The sequence below is a fragment of the Oncorhynchus gorbuscha genome, linkage group LG23 (assembly GCF_021184085.1).
Source record: "Oncorhynchus gorbuscha isolate QuinsamMale2020 ecotype Even-year linkage group LG23, OgorEven_v1.0, whole genome shotgun sequence".
NCBI classification, from domain to species: domain Eukaryota; kingdom Metazoa; phylum Chordata; class Actinopteri; order Salmoniformes; family Salmonidae; genus Oncorhynchus; species Oncorhynchus gorbuscha.
In genome coordinates this window covers 28,710,055-28,731,152 of record NC_060195.1, presented here as the reverse complement: position 1 = coordinate 28,731,152, position 21,098 = coordinate 28,710,055, and the positions used below count along the sequence as shown (strand labels likewise).

Here is a 21,098-nt window from a genome sequence, read left to right as displayed (position 1 = left end):
CACTCAACAGAATAGCTTTATTGTGAAGAATACACATTCAGTTTGGTAAGTACAGAACCATCATAGGTACCCCTGTGTGTTTCTCTAATTACTCACCAACTCAGTGTTTGCTTTAAAGTAAATGTGGAAAGGCAAGTGACTGTATGCATAAATAATGAGCAGATGGAAGGCTCATGGCCCGATATTCCTGCAGGGCCATGCCGTCGTCACTTCAGCTCCTCTGTGGAGGACAAGTGCGTCTCAGAACCTTCTGGGCCCTCCTAAAAAGGCGCACACAGTTTGGGACGTCAAGGTATGAAATAACACAATTAAATATTGCATTAGTGACTATTGATTCGAGTAATGCTGTTAGTAAATAAGGATTCCAAACCACACACACCTAGACTTTGTCCAGGTCCAGCCCACCTGGAAGGGATTCCTGTGAGGCAAGATAGATAATAGGTTAGAGATGTGTCACAGAGAAGGAGAGGGCTGAGGCAAGGGGAGGCTGCTCACCCCCCTAGTAGGCTGGATTTGGACCTGTTCTTCAACTGTTTCTGTGGGGGTGGGGGGGAAGAGAAGCACACACTGGATAGACAGAACATAAAATACAGGGAGAGTGGCTCAATCAGAATCACACCAGTGAATAAAGCCTGGAGGCAGCAGCACAGCCAAGTGCTGAATGAAACCGGATTTATGTGGCCTGTTCAAATGCCAGCCAGGAGTTACGATGAGACGGCTGGAACAATCTTGTGCTCCTTGGCTGCGCAATCCTCCGTTAGGTCCACAATTACATCAAATCTAGGGTTGGCTGTACATTAGCTCGTTAGTGCATATATGTCAATGAACTAAGTCCACCAAGTGGCGACACTCACCAAGAGAGAGTATTCAAATCTTATTTTATTTGGTCACAGGCACCGAATAGAACTTACAGTGAAATGCCTACTCACAAACCTTAACATCAACAAGGCAATTAAGATATACAAATAAAAGCTGGTACTCACTTCACTGGAAGAAATAGAAGAGCAGCAGTAAAATAACAGTAGCAAGTCTATGTACAAGGGTACCAGTACATAGTCAATGTGCTGGGAACACAGGTTAGTCAAGGTAATATGTACATGTAGGTAGAGTTACCCTGACTATGTATAGATCATGAACAGGGAGTATCAGCAGCAGAGAAGGGAGGGGGGGGGGGGCAATGCAAATAGTCTGGGTAGCCATTTGATTAGATGTTCACATGTGGCTTTAAGCTGTTTAGAAGCCTCTTGGTCCTCGACTTGGCGCAACGGTAGTGCTTGCCATGTGGTAGCAGAGAGAACTGTGACTACGGCTGGAGTCCTTGACCAGTTTTAGGGCCTTCCTCTGACAGGTATATAGGTCCTGGATGCCAGGAAGCATGACCCCGGTGATGTACTGGTAGTATGCACTACCCGCTGTAGTGCCTTGCGGTTGGACTCCGAGCAGCTGCCAGGCAGTGATGCAACCGGTCAGGATGCTCTCGATGGTACAGCTTTGAGGATCTGGAGGACCCATTCAAAATCTTTTCAGTCTCCTGAGGGGGAATAGCCTTTGTCATGCCATCTTCACAGCTGTCTTGGTGTGTTTGGGCCATGATTGTTTATTGGCGATGAGATATTCAAGTTCCTTGGTGTCCACAACCTGCTCCACTACAGCCCTGTCGATGAGAATGGGGGCGTGCGCGGTCCTCCTTTTCCTGTAGTCCACAATCATCTTTGTTTCGATCACGTTGAGGGAGAGGTTGTTATCCTGGAACCACACAGCCAGGTCTCTGACCTCTTCCCTATAGGAGACCAGAGTCCTGTGAATGGGGTTATTCAAATCATGCTGTGGTAGAGTGACAAGCGATTGAGCCTGTGTAGGTGAAGGCACCCCGTGGATGAGGGTTTATAATCCCCAACTTCCTGCAGGATTCAGCCCCATCTCATTAACTATGGATGAGAGGTGGTATAACTTGACTCCTTATTACCATGACGTCAAACATTCGCCACAATCACCACATGTACCGTTCCATTTCCATGCAGCATCTAACCATTAATCTGGTCTAAAAATTCAAAAAAATACATGTTTTAAAAAACATATACCTAGCCCAGCAATAGATTAACAGCATTTTTCAAAGCGCTGCACTCCAACACCTGCGTCAGCTTGAACAGTTAGTATACCCTTACAAATACATGGGCCACAATACACTGAGCCACACTACAGTTGATGCCTCATTACTCTTAAAAAGGACAATGTATAGTACATCATAGTGCAACATAGTATTGAAATGTACTATACCTCTTTAAGGAATACCTAGGATAGGATAAGTAATCCCTCTCACAACCCCCCCCCCCTTTAAGATTTAGATGCACTATTGTAAAGTGACTGTTCCACTGGATGTAATAAGGTGAATGCACCAATTTGTAAGTCGCTCTGGATAAGAGTCTGCTAAATGACTTAAATGTAATGTAAATGTATAATGCATCATACTGTAACGTTGTATCACAACAAAGAGTTCCTGGCATGAGCATCTCTGCCTCAAAGGTGGATGGAGTGTTCTGCGGTAGTCTGTCAGTCTGAGGCAATTGATCTCATCCCAGAATCCCTTGTGTTATAGAAGTGCTATTTAAAATGAGGACCTGTAGAATAAAGTTGCCCCAGTGGAACACCCACTCAGAAAACACTGCCTATCGATTAGTCCACATGACTGACTCCGTAACAGCCATGGTGACAGATCCAAAATTGGACACTTAGGTGTGTGTACTATCCACACACAGCATCATAGGCACACGAACACAACATGAGGAATGTCCCCTTACAGACTTCAGCTAGGTTGGCAAAAAAATTAAATAGAACAGTTTCAACTGTTCTGCCTTACTATTATTCAACCATGCTGGTCATTTATGAACATTTGAACATCTTGGCCACGTTCTGTTATAATCTCCACCCGGCACAGCCAGAAGAGGACTGGCCACCCCACATATGCTCTCCCTAATTCTCTCTTTCTCTCTCTCTCTGAGGACCTGAGCCCTAGGACCGTGCCCCAGGACTACCTGACATGATGGCTCCTTGCTGTCCCCAGTCCACCTGACTGTGCTGCTGCTCCAGTTAACTGTTCTGCCTTATTATTATTCGACCATGCTGGTCATTTATGAACATCTTGGTCATGTTCTGTTATAATCTCTACCCGGCACAGCCAGAAGAGGACTGGCCACCCCACATAGCCTGGTTCCTCTCTAAGTTTCTTCCTAGGTTTTGGCCTTTCTAGGGAGTTTTTCCTAGCCACCGTGTTTTTACACCTGCATTGTTTGCTGTTTGGGGTTTTAGGCTGAGTTTCTGTACAGCACTTTGAGATATCAGCTGATGTACGAAGGGCTATATAAATAAATTTGAACTAACTAAAATCCTAAAGATCTCCATGAAATTTGAACACACCTTATAAGCCCGATGCTAATTATGTTTTTGCCTCAAGTAACCGTCTGTTTTTAGTAACCACACCAAATGTATCACATACTAATTTGAGCATCTTGGATTTACATTTACTACGTTAAGTTTAGTCTGAGACCAGGCTGACCGATGGTGTGTTTCTACCAGTACGTGGTGATGTAGTGCACACAACATTTACTTCTGCCACGTAGGTGTTCATGTACCGAATAAAAATCAAAAGTTCAATGTGTTTCCATTATATTTCACTCTACAGATAGTGGTGACAACAAAAAGACCATGTGTTTGATCCAAAAATGTGGTCTGGGCCTTCGTATGGACGGTGTGACAATTGTAGAGCCTCTGGAGGAATGCAGAGGTCAAATTGAGCACCGTCGTGTGCCTCCGAAATGTTGTAACAATGCTGAGGGCTCCGTATTGACAATGATTGGTTAACGGTAGGTGGGGTGGTGGGGTCCTGTATAAACAAACTTCCTTGACAACAGCTCTGCTCAAAAGCTCTGTGCTGCTCAGCGAAGCACAAGTTGCCCTGAGGCTGTATCACCGTAACTGCAGATTTTGGATAGACCATGCAGCGCCTACCCGCACAGCATCTGTTGACTCAAGTCTGTGTGCCAAGGCCAGAGTAGGCACATATAACAGTTAGACGCTGCATGGTCAAATCTACAGTACGCATTTACCACCTGCTGTTCTGAGTGAAGACATCATTAATCTGCAGTTCTGAGTGAAGACAGCCTGCCAGCCACTCTTACACAGATATGACCTGATATTTACCTCAGTATTGAGTGAACTTATTCCCACAACCACATGGTCTTGTCAAACTCATTCGACCCCCCCGCCCAAAAAAGGACAATTAACACCCCTCCTCCACAAAGTAGTAACTGTCAGAGGCACATTATCACTTGAGACAACCTATTGGGTGTCATTTAGCTACAGCAGCAGAGTATTAGAGTGGGTAGAAAACCCCACAGTTCGGTCTGTCACTCAGGTGGTTCCAAACACCTATTAGGCAGTTCCCCAATGTCATAGTCAATTCATACCTAATAAAAGAAACTGACAAGCAGAAACGTGGAGGGCCGAGTGTCACCACCTAGCTGGCATCGGTGCTGGTGACAATTCTATCAGAGATGTGGGAATTGGAGATTCACCATTACAGCCTACGAACACATACGAAGTCATGAGAATCACATAACCACCCCACTGATTCCAAGGACGTGTCCTACACAGTACATGATCACTGGCCAGCAGCTTTACTACACAGTTATATCCACCCTTTCTACGGATCCTGAAAGAGTTATCAATGCTGCCTCACTCTCCTGGGCATTTAGTCACAGCTCAGCCGTAAACTGCTCACCCGATCCTGATATAAGTTCCTTACAGTTGCCACCATTTCAGTGTTACCATAGAACAGTCTCCACCCCCCACTGGCCAAGCACACAGCCTGCCGCTGTGTTGAGCCTATAGCCATTAACTCACCAACTGTTTCTACAAGCACTTACTGTCTAATGGATGGGTCTAGTTTTACACAAGCCATGCATTCCAATGTATAGCCTAATGCCTGCTGGAGTATCTCAGCACCCGTTAAATTAAAAGGATCGAGTTAAGAGGTAGGACAAATATGCCACAACCCGATATATTCTACACATACATAGAACGGGATAATGTACATTACCGCAAATATGGAACACATTTTAACTACAGTGAGTACCATTTTCAAATTACAAAGTGCTCACACCCACCACGCTTACCTTGTCCCCTGCCTGGTCTTATGGCACTACCTGGATATTACACGTGGGTCTGCATGAGATAGGGCAATTTGGTCTAGATAGCTGACAGCATCAATTACAGCTAAGCATCATCCGAGAGCGAGAGAAAACAGACAGGATGAGAGAGTACATGTAGAGCACCGATGACTGAACATGTCCAGAAATCGCCAGAGGAAAATGACAGATTGCAAACCACTAGATGTGCAGCCTCTGATCAGTCCGGTGTGTTTAATATAAAAAGGTGAAGTCACTACTCCATTAACTTTTACATTTCTCTGAAGGATTGTCTTTTTGACTGAACAAAAATGAAGTGTAATAACTAATGCTTTCAAAACTATTTCACACTATTCCCATCCAGAGACACACACCCAACAAAATGGAAGTGGCTTCAGAAGGGCACCGTCAAGCAACAAGTTTATGGAGATGAAGCCAAGCTGCGATTGGCTCCTAGACAGGTGACGAACCAATCACAGTGTAGTCCAAGTGGCATGTTGAATTCAGATGACGTCACTCAGATCAGAGAACTAAGATAGTGTGTAATTACGTTGGATGCGCGTAGTCTGTCCTTGAGTCATTACACTGGCGGACATGAGTGTAACCAGTCAGCTAGAGGTACATAGATCAATGATACCTGATTTAAATCATGTGCAATGAATGGAAAGGTAAGTTAATACTGAAGTTAGACCCTGAATGGCACTGATAACAGACAGAAGGTTTGACCATCACAGAGGACTTGGCATTTAAAGGATTGCAGATCACAGAGGACCTGGCATTCAAAGAATTGCCCATCACAGAGGACCTGGCATTCAAAGTGCAAACACAACAAACAATGTGCTCAAAAGTATTAAATGCCAGATAGTCAATTAAATAAACTCACAAGAGAAAAGTGCTCAAATAAAACCAGTTAAATCACAAATCACATGTACTCAAAGTGCTTAGTTAAATATCAAGTTCAACTTAGAGATGCAACACCCTCATGAATGAAGTCAGGAATTGGAACCTATAACAGACTCTGCATTTCATTACATTTTGTACAAAAGTATGATAAGGCATGCCACAGAGCTTAGACAATCATAGGCAAAAGTGCTAGACTATTGCCCTCTTAATAGTTGGAGTCTTCATGTATAGTTTGTTAAAATTTTAACCCCCCCCCCACACACAGACACATTTCCTGTGAGCCTGTGCGTTTGGAACCTGATGAGTGACAGACTCCAATAGGGGTGGGAGTAGAGTTGGGGTGGTTCTCTGACTCCTCAGTGTCTGTGGGTGCTTCATCCCCCTGTCACCTCTCCAGCCTCCCCCTGTTGAGTCTCCTGGTCGTGGACAGGTGGTTTCAGGAGGAACTGGGGCAGCTCCAGGTGTTCCTTGGTCAGCAGGCCTCTCTGGTCATCTACCCTACAGGCCTGGGCCCTGGACAACAGCTCCATCATCACTGAGAGACAGGAGGGAGGAGGCATGGAGAAAGAAATACATGAAGTTTCTCAGACTAGGGCTAACAGCTACTAGGTAGTCTATAGGGTTTAGTCCCATTACAGCTACAAGGTAGTCTATAGGGTTTAGTCCCATTACAGCTACAAGGTAGTCTATAGGGTTTAGTCCCCATTACAGCTACAAGGTAGTCTATAGGGTTTAGTCCGGTGACAGGTGCAGTAAATAAGCCATGACCCCATGGTTCTGACTCGTACCCTCCATCTCATGGTTTTTCCTGACCCTGGGCTTGGCTCCGGCTGCCTGAGGAGACACATGGACCTCTGGGCCTGCTGGAGATCTACCGCTCTCCTGAAAAGTGTTTAGAACACCATACACATTTTACTTTACGCTTTGGACTCCCAAACAAACTGGTTGTCAACAGTGCACCTGTCAGACTCACCTGTGCGACTGGAGTTTGGCCACTGATCCTGGGACTGCCAACTGGAATGACAAGACAGTAGTAAGTTCTAGATAGGCTACTGTACAAATTATGGGGTTTGATACCTGGGAAAATCCCAAGTGTCACATAGAAGAATAAAACATGAAGACACACAACCAAGAATCTCCCAGTAATGAGTAGTCCTCAGGGAGTGACCACTTATCCAAAGTGAAGGCAGTTGTGGTTACGGAGTTTAAAAGGTCTGGAACACCAGTTACAATACACAACACCAGAACAATGCCCGGTCCTGGCCACCAGCGGGACAAAGCACTAGTTAACATGCGTGTGCTAATCTGTATGCATTCACCTTTGTCCAGCTGCAGCTTCTTATTGGCCAGTTTGAACACACTAGTGCTCATGCTCAGTGGCACATCACTCCCACTCTGCAAAACAGGATATGTTTACACAAACCTCTCACACTTAAAATCTTATTTTCCCTAACCCATACCTTAACACTAAACCCCCTAGAAATAGCATTGGACCTTAAGGGGATGAACAAAATGTACACTGTTGGTCAAATGTGTTTGTTTACTATTCATGGGGACTTCTCGCCCCTACAAGTACAGGTAAACGCGTCCATACACACCCACCATGGTGACCCGGGCCTGGTGTGATGAGAGTTGGTGTTTCTGTAGTACCGCAGACAGGGCATCCTGCAGAGTCTTACTGGACTTCACCATGATGCCCACTGTCTTACCAGTGAACACCACCTCCAACCTGAAACACACAAACACACATCAACACAGCACACAAGCACTGAGGGTCAGTAAGACAGAAAGAGGAAGTGACAGATGACTCACGCAAACGTCACCCTCAGCTCCAGGGAGACTTGCTGGTGCCTCAGTATTGAACAGTCCTGCTCCAGAGATAAGGGCTTCTATAGGAGGACATATGGGTAACTCATTTAGGATGTTGAGAGGTGAAGTGAGCATTGTTGACACCATTTAAACCTCTGGCTGGAAGACAATTCCCATTTTGGCTCACCCTGTCCTTTCCATGGAGGTAGATAATGATGTCTTTGAGGGGGAAGCCTCTCTTCTCACAGAGTCCAGACAGCATTTCTCTGAGGGGGAGGCCGGGCCGTATGGGGGCCAGGGATGCACTGCCATCAGGCAGGTAGACACAGCAGTAACCTCCCTCCACACAACCGCAACCATCACCCAGCCCCTGGTCTGCGGGACCAGAGCGACCATTCTAGACAAGAGAAGTCAGGGAGAAAGGGGGGGCAGATGGATAGGAAAGGAAGTGAGGAGGAAAGGGGAGCAGGTAGAGAGGGAGAAAGGGGAGCAGTAGAGGTAGTGATGAGAGAGGGGAACAGGAAGAGATAAGGGTGGAGGGGTGTAGTAGGAGGAGAGTGAGGGAGAGGGGAGTAAAAGGAGAGAAGGGAGGGTTGAGAATTAATGGTTATGCTTAATCTTCCACACATATACATACATTTTTTAACTAATCTCCTCCCACATCCCAGATGACCAAGTATGATGAATTTACCTCTACACTGCTGTTGGACATCCGATAGTCCTTACGAGACACATTCACCTTAGTGTATGACAAGTCTACTGAGAGGAGAGTGTGACCGGGGAGGAGAGAGAAACAGAGGGAGGGTAAACAAACTAGAGAATATCACAGAGAGTTGGACAAGAGATGTGTAGGTTTATGGCTGAGGGGAAGCCTACCTCCCCATGATCCCCTCTTCTCCCGCTGCTTATCCCTCTGCTGAACACAGGTTACAAGCTATTACACAACCACACAGCCAAAATAATTGAAATGGTCCTCATTAACAGTCAAAACGTTGCTTTCATAGTCATTGTTGAAGTCCATCCATCCCACCTTCTTGTTGTCATTGAGGGAGCGGCTAAAGGTGGCCATGTTCTCCCATGATCCTGTGCTGGTAGGTTCAGCGGGGATGTTGGGTAGTGGCCTGCCCTCCACACTGGCCAGGGTACACTTCTGGTAAAGAGGGGAGCGGACGAAGCGCCTGTAGCTGTCCATCTTCATCAGCTTTAAAATCTGATCCAGGGAGGGACAAACAGACACCAGTTACTAGAATGGCACTGGGCTTTCCACACTATTACACTAGAGTTGGCCATGAGTTTGAGGTGTTCTACATCGATTGCCTTCAAACAAAACTGAATTCCAAGCGTATAACATGTGCTAGCTAGCTGGTCTGTGTGAGCTGTGTATGCGGCAGGCAGATGGCAGCAGAGCTGACCTGTTTCTGGGCCTTGTCAAACATTTCAGCTGTAGGCTTCAGCAGGTCCTTCTCCTCCACGCGAGCCGTGTCGTCGATGTTCACAGCGTAGGGAGCGTGGTCAGACAAGTATGTCTGGAAGATGGCATGAGCCTCCTCACTTAACTATGGGAATAAGACAAGTCCCAAGTGACACCCTATACCCCATTTTGTTTTTACCTTTATTTAACCAGGTAGGCTAGTTGAGAACAAGTTCTCATTTGCAACTGCGACCTGGCCAAGATAAAGCATAGCAGTGTGAACAGACAACACAGAGTAAACAATTAACAAGTCAATAACACAGTAGAAAAAAAGGGGAGTCTATATACAATGTGTGCAAAAGGCATGAGGAGGTAGGCTAATATTTACAATATTGCAGATTAACACTGGAGTGATAAATGATCATGTACAGGTAGAGATATTGGTGTGCAAAAGAGCAGAAAAGTAAATAAATAAAAACTGTGGGGATGAGGTAGGTGAAAATAGGTGGGCTATTTACCAATAGATTATGTACAGCTGCAGCGATCGGTTAGCTTCTCAGATAGCTGATGTTTGAAGTTGGTGAGGGAGATAAGTCTCCAGCTTCAGCGATTTTTGCAATTCGTTCCAGTCACAGGCAGCAGAATACTGGAACGAAAGGCGGCCGAATGAGGTGTTGGCTTTAGGGATGATCAGTGAGATACACCTGCTGGAACGCGTGCTACCGATGGGTGTTGCCATCGTGACAAGTGAACGGAGATAAGGCGGAGCTTTACCTAGCATGGCCTTGTAGATGACCTGGAGCCAGTGGGTCTGGCGACGAATATGTAGCGAGGGCAAGCCGACTAGAACATACAAGTCGCAGTGGTGGGTAGTATAAGGTGCTTTAGTGACAAAACAGATGGCACTGTGATAAACTGCATCCAGTTTGCTGAGTAGAGTGTTGGAAGCAATTTTGTAGATGACATCGCCGAAGTCGAGGATCGGTAGGATCGTCAGTTTTACTAGGGTAAGCTTGGTGGCGTGAGTGAAGGAGGCTTTGTTGCGGAATAGAAAGCCGACTCTTGATTTGATTTGATTGGAGATGTTTGATATGAGTCTGTAAGGAGAGTTTACAGTCTAGCCAGACACCTAGGTACTTATAGGTGTCCACATATTCAAGGTCGGAACCATCCAGGGTGGTGATGCTAGTCGGGCATGCGGGTGCAGGCGGCGATCGGTTGAAAAGCATGCATTTGGTTTTACTAGCGTTTAAGAGCAGTTGGAGGCCACGGAAGGAGTGTTGTATGGCATTGAAGCTCGTTTGGAGGTTAGATAGCACAGTGTCCAATGACGGGCCGAAAGTATATAGAATGGTGTCGTCTGCGTAGAGGTGGATCAGAGAATCGCCAACAGCAAGAGCAACATCATTGATATACACAGAGAAAAGAGTCGGCCCGAGAATTGAACCCTGTGGCACCCCCATAGAGACTGCCAGAGGACCGGACACCATGCCCTCCGATTTGACACACTGAACTCTGTCTGCAAAGTAATTGGTGAACCAGGCAAGGCAGTCATCCGAAAAACCGAGGCTACTGAGTCTGCCGATAAGAATATGGTGATTGACAGAGTCGAAAGCCTTGGCAAGGTCGATGAAGACGGCTGCACAGTACTGTCTTTTATCGATGGCGGTTAGGATATTGTTTAGTACCTTGAGTGTGGCTGGGGTGCACCCGTGACCGGCTCGGAAACCAGATTGCATAGCGGAGAAGGTACGGTGGGATTCGAGATGGTCAGTGACCTGTTTGTTGACTTGGCTTTTGAAGACCTTAGATAGGCAGGGCAGGATGGATATAGGTCTGTAACAGTTTGGGTCCAGGGTGTCTCCCCCTTTGAAGAGGGGGATGACTGCGGCAGCTTTCCAATCCTTGGGGATCTCAGACGATATGAAAGAGGTTGAACAGGCTGGTAATAGGGGTTGCGACAATGGCGGCGGATAGTTTCAGAAATAGAGGGTCCAGATTGTCAAGCCCAGCTGATTTATACGGGTCCAGGTTTTGCAGCTCTTTCAGAACATCTGCTATCTGGATTTGGCTAAAGGAGAACCTGGAGAGGCTTGGGGCGAGGAGCTGCGTGGGGGGGCGGAGCTGTTGGCCGAGGTAGGAGTAGCCAGGCGGAAGGCATGGCCAGCTGTTGAGAAATGCTTGAAGTTTTTGATAATTATGGATTTATCGGTGGTGACCGTGTTCCCTAGCCTCAGTGCAGTGGGCAGCTGGGAGGAGGTGCTCTTGTTCTCCATGGACTTCAGTGTCCCAGAACCTTTTGGAGTTGGAGCTACAGGATGCAAACTTCTGCCTGAAGAAGCTGGCCTTAGCTTTCCTGACTGACTGCGTGTATTGGTTCCTGACTTCCCTGAACAGTTGCATATCGCGGGGACTATTCGATGCTATTGCAGTCCGCTACAGGATGTTTTTTGTGCTGGTCAAGGGCAGTCAGGTCTGGAGTGAACCGAGGGCTGTGTCTGTTCTTAGTTCTGCATTTTTTGAACGTAGCATGCTTTTCTAAAATGGTAAGGAAGTTACTCTTAAAGAATGACCAGGCATCCTCAACTGACGGGATGAGGTCAATGTCCTTCCAGGATACCTGGGCCAGTTCGATTAGAAAGGCCTGCTCACAGAAGTGTTTTAGGGAGCGTTTGACAGTGATGAGGGGTGGTCGTTTGACTGCGGCACCGTAGCAGATAAAGGCAATGAGGCAGTGATGGCTGAGATCCTGGTTGAAGACAGCGGAGGTGTATTTGGAGGGCCAGTTGGTCAGGATGACATCTATGAGGGTGCCTTTGCTTACAGAGTTAGGGTTGTACCTGGTGGGTTCCTTGATGATTTGTGTGAGATTGAGGGCATCTAGCTTAGATTGTAGGACTGCCGGGGTGTTAAGCATATCCCAGTTTAGGTCACCTAACAGAACAAACTCTGAAGCTAGATGGGGGGCAATCAATTCACAAATGGTGTCCAGGGCACAGCTGGGAGCTGAGGGGGGTCGGTAGCAGGCGGCAACAGTGAGAGACTTATTTCTGGAGAGAGTAATTTTCAGAATTAGTAGTTTGAACTGTTTGGGTTTGGACCTGGAAAGTATGACATTACTTTGCAGGCTAACTCCTCCCCCTTTGGCAGTTCTATCTTGACGGAAAATGTTATAGTTGGGTATGGAAATCTCTGAATTTTTGGTGGCCTTCCTGAGACAGGATTCAGACACAGCAAGGACATCAGGGTTAGCAGAGTGTGCTAAAGCAGTGAGTAAAACAAACTTAGGGAGGAGGCTTCTGATGTTGACATGCATGAAACCAAGGCTTTTTCGATCACAGAAGTCAACAAATGAGGGTGCCTGGGGACATGCAGGGCCTGGTTTTACCTCCACATCACCCGCGGAACAGAGAAGGAGTAGTATGAGGGTGCGGCTAAAGGCTATCAAAACTGGTCGCCTAGAGCGTTGGGGACAGAGAATAAGAGGAGCAGGTTTCTGGGCATGGTAGAATATATTCAGGGCACAATGCGCAGACAGGGGTATGGTGGGGTGCGGGTACAGCGGAGGTAAGCCCAGGTACTGGGTGATGATGAGAGGTTGTATCTCTGGACATGCTGGTTGTAATGGGTGAGGTCACCGCATATGTGGGAGGTGGGACAAAGGAGGTATCAGGGGTATGAGGAGTGGGACTAGGAGCTCCATTGTGAACTAAAGCAATGATAACTAACCTGAGCAACAGTATATAAGGCATATTGACATTTGAAAGAGACATACAGCGAGGCATACAGTAATCACAGGTGTTGAATTGGGAAAGCTAGCTAAAACAGTAGGTGAGACAACAGCTAATCAGCTAGCACAACAACAGCAGGTAAAATGGCGTTGACTAGGCAACGGGGCCGACAGATAAAAAAACAAGCAGAATGGAGTACTGTGATTAATGGACAGTCCAGCGTGCATCAGCTATGTAGCCAGCTATGATCAGTGTCCAGGGGGCAGCGGTGGATGGGGCAGGGGAGCTGGACTGGCGAGTGTTATCCAGGTTAAAAAACTAACAATGACTAAATAGCTTGTAGCTAGTTTGCTGGTTAGCTTCTGGAGGTTCTTGAGTGTGTTCTAAAAATTAAAAATTAAAGCGATTCTGTATCACATTGGGTGAGGCAGGTTCCCGGAAGGTATAAACTATTTTTATTTATTATTATTTTTTTACATTTAAATCGGGAAGAGATAGAAAGTACATATGGGCCACTGAGAGTTTGGGACGCGGCGATGCAGACGGTTAGCAGGCCTGTGCTAACAAGCTAAGAGTTAGCAGGCCGGGGTAAACAAGGTAGCAGTTAGCGGACCTGGGCTAACAAGCTAGCAGTTAGCAGGCCGAATTAGCAGGCAAGGAGATAGCGAGGGCTAGAGTGTTAGCCTTTGAGGAACGTCGCGATGGGGTGATTCTGTTTATTCCTCTTCATGCGGTGACATCGATAGACCGGTCATGGATCCGGGTATAGAAGCCCAGGAGTATGCTAGGAGCTCTGGCCGGGCTAGCTTCAAGCTACGTGGGTGGAAACGCTAGCCAGGAGTAATCAACCAGGGTTGCGGTTTAGCTCGATAGCTCGTTGTGAAGATCCAGATGAAAAAAAAAAAATGTTCCGTTTGCGGTGGGAATCCGGGGATAAAAAAAAAAATAGGTCCGTTATGCTCTGGTTAGCGTCACGTTGTTCGAACTGGCGAGAGCTTTCCGAGCTAAAGGTTAGCTGAAGACCGCTAGCATAGCTGGTAGTTAGCTGGCTAGCTTCAGTTGAGGGGTTCCGGTTCCGAAGTAAATATAAATACTTTAGGAAAAAGTAGCTACATTGGGTGAGGCGGGTTGCAGGAGAATATTTGGAAGTTTAGGTTTAGCTAAATGTTTTTGAAGATATGCGAAGAAAAATGTAAAACGAAAAAGAGACGATATATACAGAGACGATACGACAGGACGACTTACTGCTACGCCATCTTGGATTTCCAAGAGGGCCCTTGTCAAAGTAGTACACTATCAGAAGTAGTGCACCATATAGGGAATAGGGCCATTACCAGTGATACATCAGTCCAGCTCCACAATCTGGTTCAAACAGACACACACAACTCTCCTTCCTCAGTCCCTACTGTAAAACATCTATTCAACTGTTAACATTCAGTTCCCGTAGTAAACAGGATATTTTGTCAGGACAAGATGCTAGAATATGCATATAATTGACAGCTAAGGATAGAAAACTCTAAAGTTTCCAAAACTGTAAAAATATTGTCTGTGAGTATGACAGAACTGATGTTGCAGGCAAAAGTCTGGGAAAATCCAATCCGGAAGTGACTCATGTTTTGAAAGCGCTGCGTTCCAATGTGTCCCTATTGAGCAGTGAATGGGCTATCAACCAGATTACCCTTTCTCCGTATTCCCGAAGGTGTCTACAGCATTGTGACGTAGTTTTAAGCATTTATGTTGAAGAATAGCCGTAAGCTGCTACATTGCGCAAGTGGTCACCTGACGCTCCCAGAGAGATTCTCGCATAAAATACAGAGGTAGCCATTACTCCAATCAGTCCTACTGAAAAACGAATTGTCCCGTCGGATATATTATCGAATAGATATTTGAAAAACACCTTGAGGATTGATTATAAACAGTGTTTGCCATGTTCCCGTCGATTTTATGGAGCTAATTTGGAATATGTTTTGCCGTTTTCATGACTGCAATTTCCATCACCTACAAAAACAATATTTTGGGGAAAAAAAAGGAACATTTGCTATCTAACTGGGAGTCTCGTGAGTGAAAACAGCCGAAGCTCAAAGGTAAACGATTTAATTCGATTGCTTTTCTGATTTCCGTGACCAAGTTCCCTGCTGCTAGCTGGACAAAATGCTATGCTAGGCTATCGATAAACTTACACAAATGCTTGTCTAGCTTTGGCTGTAAAGCACATTTTGAAAATCTGAGATGACAGGGTGATTAACAAAAGGCTAAGCTGTGTCTCAATATATTTCATTTGTGATTTTCATGAATAGGAATATTTATGTCCGTTGCGTTATGCTAATTAGTGTCAGGCGATGATTACGCCCCCGCATGCGGGATGGGGCATCACTAGAGGTTAAGAGAAGACAGAGGAATAAGCCCATACCTCTTTCACCCGGGTGGGTGGAATCTCCCGGAACTTCTCGCAGGCCTGATAGAACAGGATATTCTCCGCACTCACCTCTGACCTCAGGAAGGCCTGCGTGACAACATAGACCTGATGAACAGATGACCTACCATACAGCTCCCATCAGATCTGATCAACAGATGACCTATTCACTAAATAAAATGTAAAAGATGACCAGATGCTCCAAAATATTTAGCTGTACAACCTGGAATAGTATGTGTGAGTTATGATCAGGCGTCGCTGTACCGCTGCCATATACCGCAGGCCCAGAGGTTAAATCAAATGTACCTATAGGTCTACGGCTAGCCAATCAGATACAGGCATCAGTTCGGTAAAATAACAATTATTTCAATGTATGCTTACTCAGCTGTGGCGCAAATAATATAAGTGATCTGTTACCAGTGTGATCATAAACCTCAAGTTTAGAAATGGTTACTTGTCTGAGAATAACATTGGCTATGCTTGAATTGCCCTGCCAAGAAGCAGGGATAATGCATTGGGCCTATAGCCTACTGCACAAACCTCGGTACACAACTGTTTTAAATAAGTTATTGTTAAATAGGCTTGCGTTTTTTTATTTATCTGAGCAGTAGACCTCAGCTAGCAGGTATTTAACTTTATTTACCCCTTTCTCTCCCCAATTATGAACTTGTTTCATCGCTTCAACTCCCCCAATGGGCTCAGGAGGTGAAAGTTGAGTCATGCGTTCCCAAAACAATGACCCGCTAAACCACACTTCGTAACCCCCGCCCGCTTTACCCGGAAGCCAGCTGCACCAATGTGTCAGAGGAAACACCATTTAACTGATGATCGAAGTCAGCCTGCAGGTGCCCAGCCCACCACAACGAGTCGCTAGAGCGCGATGAGCCATGTAAAGCCCCCCACATCCAAACTCTCGTTTAACCCGAACGACACTGGGCCAATTGTCTGCCACCCTATGGGACTCCCGGTCGGTTGTGACAGCCTGGGAACGAACTCGGGTCTGCAGTTACCCCTTAAACACTTCACTTCAGCCTTAGGCCTCTTGAGTGACGCAACGGTCTAACATTTTATAATAAACAACGTATTTTAATGGTCATTAGGTTTAGGGCACAGCATGGTCTTCAAAATAAGATAGAATTCACATAGGCTCAATCAACAAATAAGACTGATTCTAGTGCTAATAAATGTTGTCATTTTTTATTAAATCCCTGCTGTATGACTCCTCCCGTTGCTTTACTCTGAGAAAAACACGTTTTGCATTTGCTGAGTGGCGACAAAGCAATCAATTAAACGCAATGATTTCTGACGCTGAGTGCGTGTGGCTCACCTTGAAGTAGCATACTCCCATGGGGTCTTCCAATAGCGTCTCGAAGGACACAGCCCAGCTGACGACACTGCTGGCCGGGGCATCTCCCCCTTGGGCCTCTGGCAGACTGGTATAACTGCCCCCACAGCCACGACCAGACATGTTCAGCTCTGAGAAAAATCACACACTAATAAAACCCATCCACACCCTGAAGCCTCGGGGAAGCAGACTGACACTACTACCCGCACAGGCATGCTCATATTTGAGAAACAGCTCTGAGACAGACAGGCACAAACACACAGGCTTACCGCCATCTGACACTGCCTGGCTCTGCAGAGACAAGGGGAAAGTGTGTCAGTCTCAGTCAAATACAATATCACATGATCCATCAATATAACAGTTCCACAGACGTTAAAATCTAAAGTCAGTAATGTAAAAGTGGAGACCAACTTCATGGAATAGAAATACAGACCAACGTTATAGACCAGAATACCATTCAAAACAGGAACAATCACTCAACCAGGTATTGACAATGAGAAATCTCAGGCAGTGAATGAAGGACAAAAACACACCAATGCAGCATCAGGGAGTGATAGTGAAGACAAACAGCTGCATGTCTTTGATCTGACAGCTCTCCTCTACGTTAGAGCACTCAAGCAGGCAAGGCCCCAGCTCACATAGGAAGAGTGGGTGTCACTGTACTGCTCTCATTCAGCGTTCAGGACAGAGAATGTTTTTTTTTCAGCCCCAGTGAAGCTTAGACGTCATGTTCTTTCCCAAGGAAAGGTGAATTCGGGACAGGAATGTGCATGCTGTACTGAATGCAAACAAAAGACAAGCAGACATTCTACATTTCAGAGCACACTCGATGGACTTAAGCAAACCCTACAGCCTCATGCATAAGGTGCATGCTAACTGCTAAGATGAGGAAACATAACTTTATGAGTCCACTAGGAGTGTTCTGGTTCTGGGGAGGTGTTCATAAAGTATCTTAGAGTAGGAGTGCTGATCTAGGATCAGGTCCCCTCTGTCCATGTCTTATTAAGATCCGAAGTTAACCAGTCCGAGATCAGCAGTCGTACTCTGAGACACTTTATGAATAGGGTCCCTGATGAAAGACAAGATTCTTGAAAACTCACTGTGTTGTGTACAATAGTGACGCTGCAAATGACAAGATGAGTCCTTCCACGAGACCACCATAAGCATGCATTTCTTTGAGCATGGGCACTCCAATCACGCCACTCCTCGTATCCACCCGGACTCACTTAAGATGTCTCAACAGCCTCCTGAGGATATGAGTCATTTCCCTGACATCAACACCCAGTGTTATGTGACTCAGTCATCAGTGATTGCGCCACAGAGGCAGAGGGACGGGTGGGGACACCACCACATGCCATAGAGATTGGATGTGATATCGCTGAGGGCAATCTGTAAACAATGTCTGTGTACTTTGACAGTGGCTTAGATGCCTAGTCGGTTTCACTAACAGCCAACATTGTCTTGTAGCAGCTTTGGTATCACACGCCAGTCTACTTGGCAGCAGCTTCATAGTTATTAAGAAAATCACATGGTCTTCACCTGAAAGGCATTACTCATACAGAAACAGTGGTTTAAAGCATAGCCCTTTTCTCCATTGATAGCGGAGCACAAATGTCAGGAAACCCTTTAAAAGCAGGATAAAGCCTGATCGCCAACAGGCTTGTGCTAATCTCCTCCTATGGAAATAGCAATTCTTAAAACATTTTAAAAACAAAAATTCTAATAAAGTCAACAGTTGGAGAATGGATGAAGATACTCCAAACTTTTAGAATGTTTATAATCCAGATGTTGACTGAATTGTAGCACATAAAACATTTTGGCACAGACCGATGGATTTCAGTCATTTGGGGGGGAATTAAGGTTTCTATTTGTCAAATGTCAGTCTTTTTTTTGCGAACGCACTCATACATTGTATCAGGTATTTTGTTCAAATATGTTGCGTCATTTGCATAACTACACAGGGTGTATCTACCTATATAAATTAACATAACAGAGCTGCAACCACCCATCACCTAGGCCTACCTGCACTGTCTATACTTCATTAATTACAGTTGTCACGTTCTGTTGTAGAATTTACCAAGTGTGTTAATATCAGGATACCCTATTACATTTTTTTTTTTTTATATAAATAAACAGCTCGAGATTACATACTTCACATTATTTGTGAGATCAGACAAATCACTAATCTGAGTGATCATTTTCAGAAGTTGCTTTCATTTCAACGCATTTGTAAACATGGCAACTGTATAAAATGACTTCCAATTGCATAAAAAAATGAACATCCATCAAAGGAGCTCTTTGTGATGTAAGTGTCTAGACGATGCATTAAATCCCTGTCAAAAGCTTTAGCGTTCTTAGAGATTCAAAGGAAAGACAATGTATCCCATTTCAGGCATTGCGCACAGACAGGTCATTACAAACACTTCCACAGTTGTAATGTCGGGTGTCCCTTCCACGGGACTGTTGAGCTAACGAGATTAGCATGAGGTTGTAAGTAACAAGAACACAGACATATCCGATATTGGCAGAAAGCTTAATTTCTTAATCTAACTGTGATGTCCAATTTACAGTAGCTATTAGTTAAATAATACCATGCTATCGTTTGAGGAGTGCACAATTTTGAACATGAAGTAATTAAAACAAATTAGGCAGTCTCGAGTCTGGGCTACAGGCAGTTAGACTTGCGTATATCATTAAGCAAAAATTAAAAGGGAATAAAACCTTAGAAGAAAAAAATGGCACAAAGAGCATGGAAGAGTTGCAGGAGTAAAATATAAGGAATCAATCCTACGAGATGTGTCAAATTAATTTTGCACCCCTCAAACACAGGAAATAGATGGCTGAAAAAAACTGATCCTGAGGTGGGTGGCGCATGCGCATTGCCAATAGATCCTTAGGTGACCCAGAAGGAATCTTGACTTGAGGTCAGCTCTAGATAGGGCAGTGGAGAGCAATCCGGGAAGGACTCAACGTTTTGAACAACGCAGATGGAATTTTGTTGAGTTGACTCCTACTCTACATGGCAGAGATGCATGTCTGTTCACATGATATGTCTATCTGAACAGTATGTAACATTACACCTCACTGAATTCAACCCAAGTCTACAGAGAAACAGACAACTTACCATGTGACCAACACCAGGAACACCCAGAGTCTTTATGTTCTTAGACATGGTTGAAGTACCGGTGGGAATCCAAAATTATGCGCACCCATTGAGGGTGTCACAGCGAAGTGATCCACCCTGCACTGACACACTTAGGTCCTCCTCATTCAAGACTCCCTGTCATTTCCTGTCTGAAAGGAAGGGTTGCTGTGGCAATGGGCCGCAAAAGGGGAAGCAGGGTTACAGTGATCAAACTGCTTTCATCTTGGCTCTTGAGAAACTCTGATGTGGGTGGTGTGCTTGTGTTCCTGTCCTACTGTATTTCAGACTAGACAGTGTAGGCTGAGAGACTTAACTCAGGTGAAAACTCGCCAGAGCAAATATGGCTACCTGATATAGCACCAACAGTGCATTATGAGAACAGGTTGTGGAGCCAACCACATGAGCTGTGACTGCACTTCCCACCCCATTAGAGATAGCGTTGTCAGCAGCAAGCCCTATAATTGCCAGTGGATAAAGGCACATCCAGTCAAATATTAAAACACTCAATAGGCTACTCAAAGTAAATATTTCCAGAAGAAAATTATCATTTATTTCCAAAAATGCCAACGAGTTGTTTGAGTCTTTCTACAACTAGGCATACCTTTATTTGAGTTGGTGGACAGGTATCGTTGTAGGTGTTCAGTTTCCCAAACTTGTACTGAGCAGTTCTCTTCGCCAGCCGAGAGAGACTTCGGCAGAGCCCGCTGAAGGCCACCATCTTCCGGAGAAAAAGCTTTTGGGACTGAATTCAAATGTATTTGCATAGCACTATGTGAGACAGGTGTTTGATAAGAAAGCAGGTAAAAATATAAACTACCGCTTGAAGAGTGCAAATATTGAAAAGGAAAGATGCATTTGCAGAAGATATACTATTTAGAAACATAAGAATACATGTTATAATTCAGACATAGACCCATAGCCTACCTACAAAAACTGTTTGGACCACCAATTTAGTTCACCTTGCCTCTCTCCAAGTCAAAGTTCAGGGCATGGTGCTAGAAACACCTATGGATCAAATCTAAAAGCCAATGAAATAGAGCCAATGAAGTAGAGCCAATCAAGTGTAGCCATTCAAGTGGAGCCAATCAAGTGGAGCCAATCAAGTGGAGCCAATCAAGTGGACCTTAAATGCATGTCCGGCGTGATCAAAATGAAGAA

At 45.3% G+C, this 21,098-nt stretch overlaps 1 protein-coding gene across 8 annotated transcripts; it reads right to left on the bottom strand.

Annotated features, from left to right (window-relative positions):
* LOC124011280 (regulator of G-protein signaling 14-like) lies at positions 1-21,003 on the bottom strand. Of its 8 annotated transcripts, none has more exons than XM_046324493.1 (18): positions 20,865-21,003; positions 20,542-20,682; positions 17,065-17,086; positions 16,778-16,926; positions 15,448-15,540; positions 9,308-9,451; positions 8,926-9,105; positions 8,772-8,811; positions 8,587-8,654; positions 8,083-8,292; positions 7,899-7,975; positions 7,689-7,815; positions 7,406-7,481; positions 7,060-7,100; positions 6,875-6,968; positions 6,476-6,621; positions 380-418; positions 1-260 (listed from the first exon to the last, which is right to left on the bottom strand). In XM_046324493.1, the coding sequence occupies exons 2-17, from the start codon at positions 20,656-20,658 to the stop codon at positions 380-382; spliced, it is 1,623 nt and encodes a 540-aa protein (XP_046180449.1). In that variant the 5' UTR covers positions 20,659-20,682; positions 20,865-21,003; the 3' UTR covers positions 1-260. The 8 variants fall into 8 exon arrangements, with proteins under 8 accessions (XP_046180449.1, XP_046180451.1, XP_046180450.1 ...); XM_046324495.1 differs by having other exon boundaries at positions 7-260; positions 8,587-8,651; XM_046324494.1 differs by having other exon boundaries at positions 7-260; positions 8,772-8,808.
* Positions 21,004-21,098: the final 95 nt, after the last annotated feature.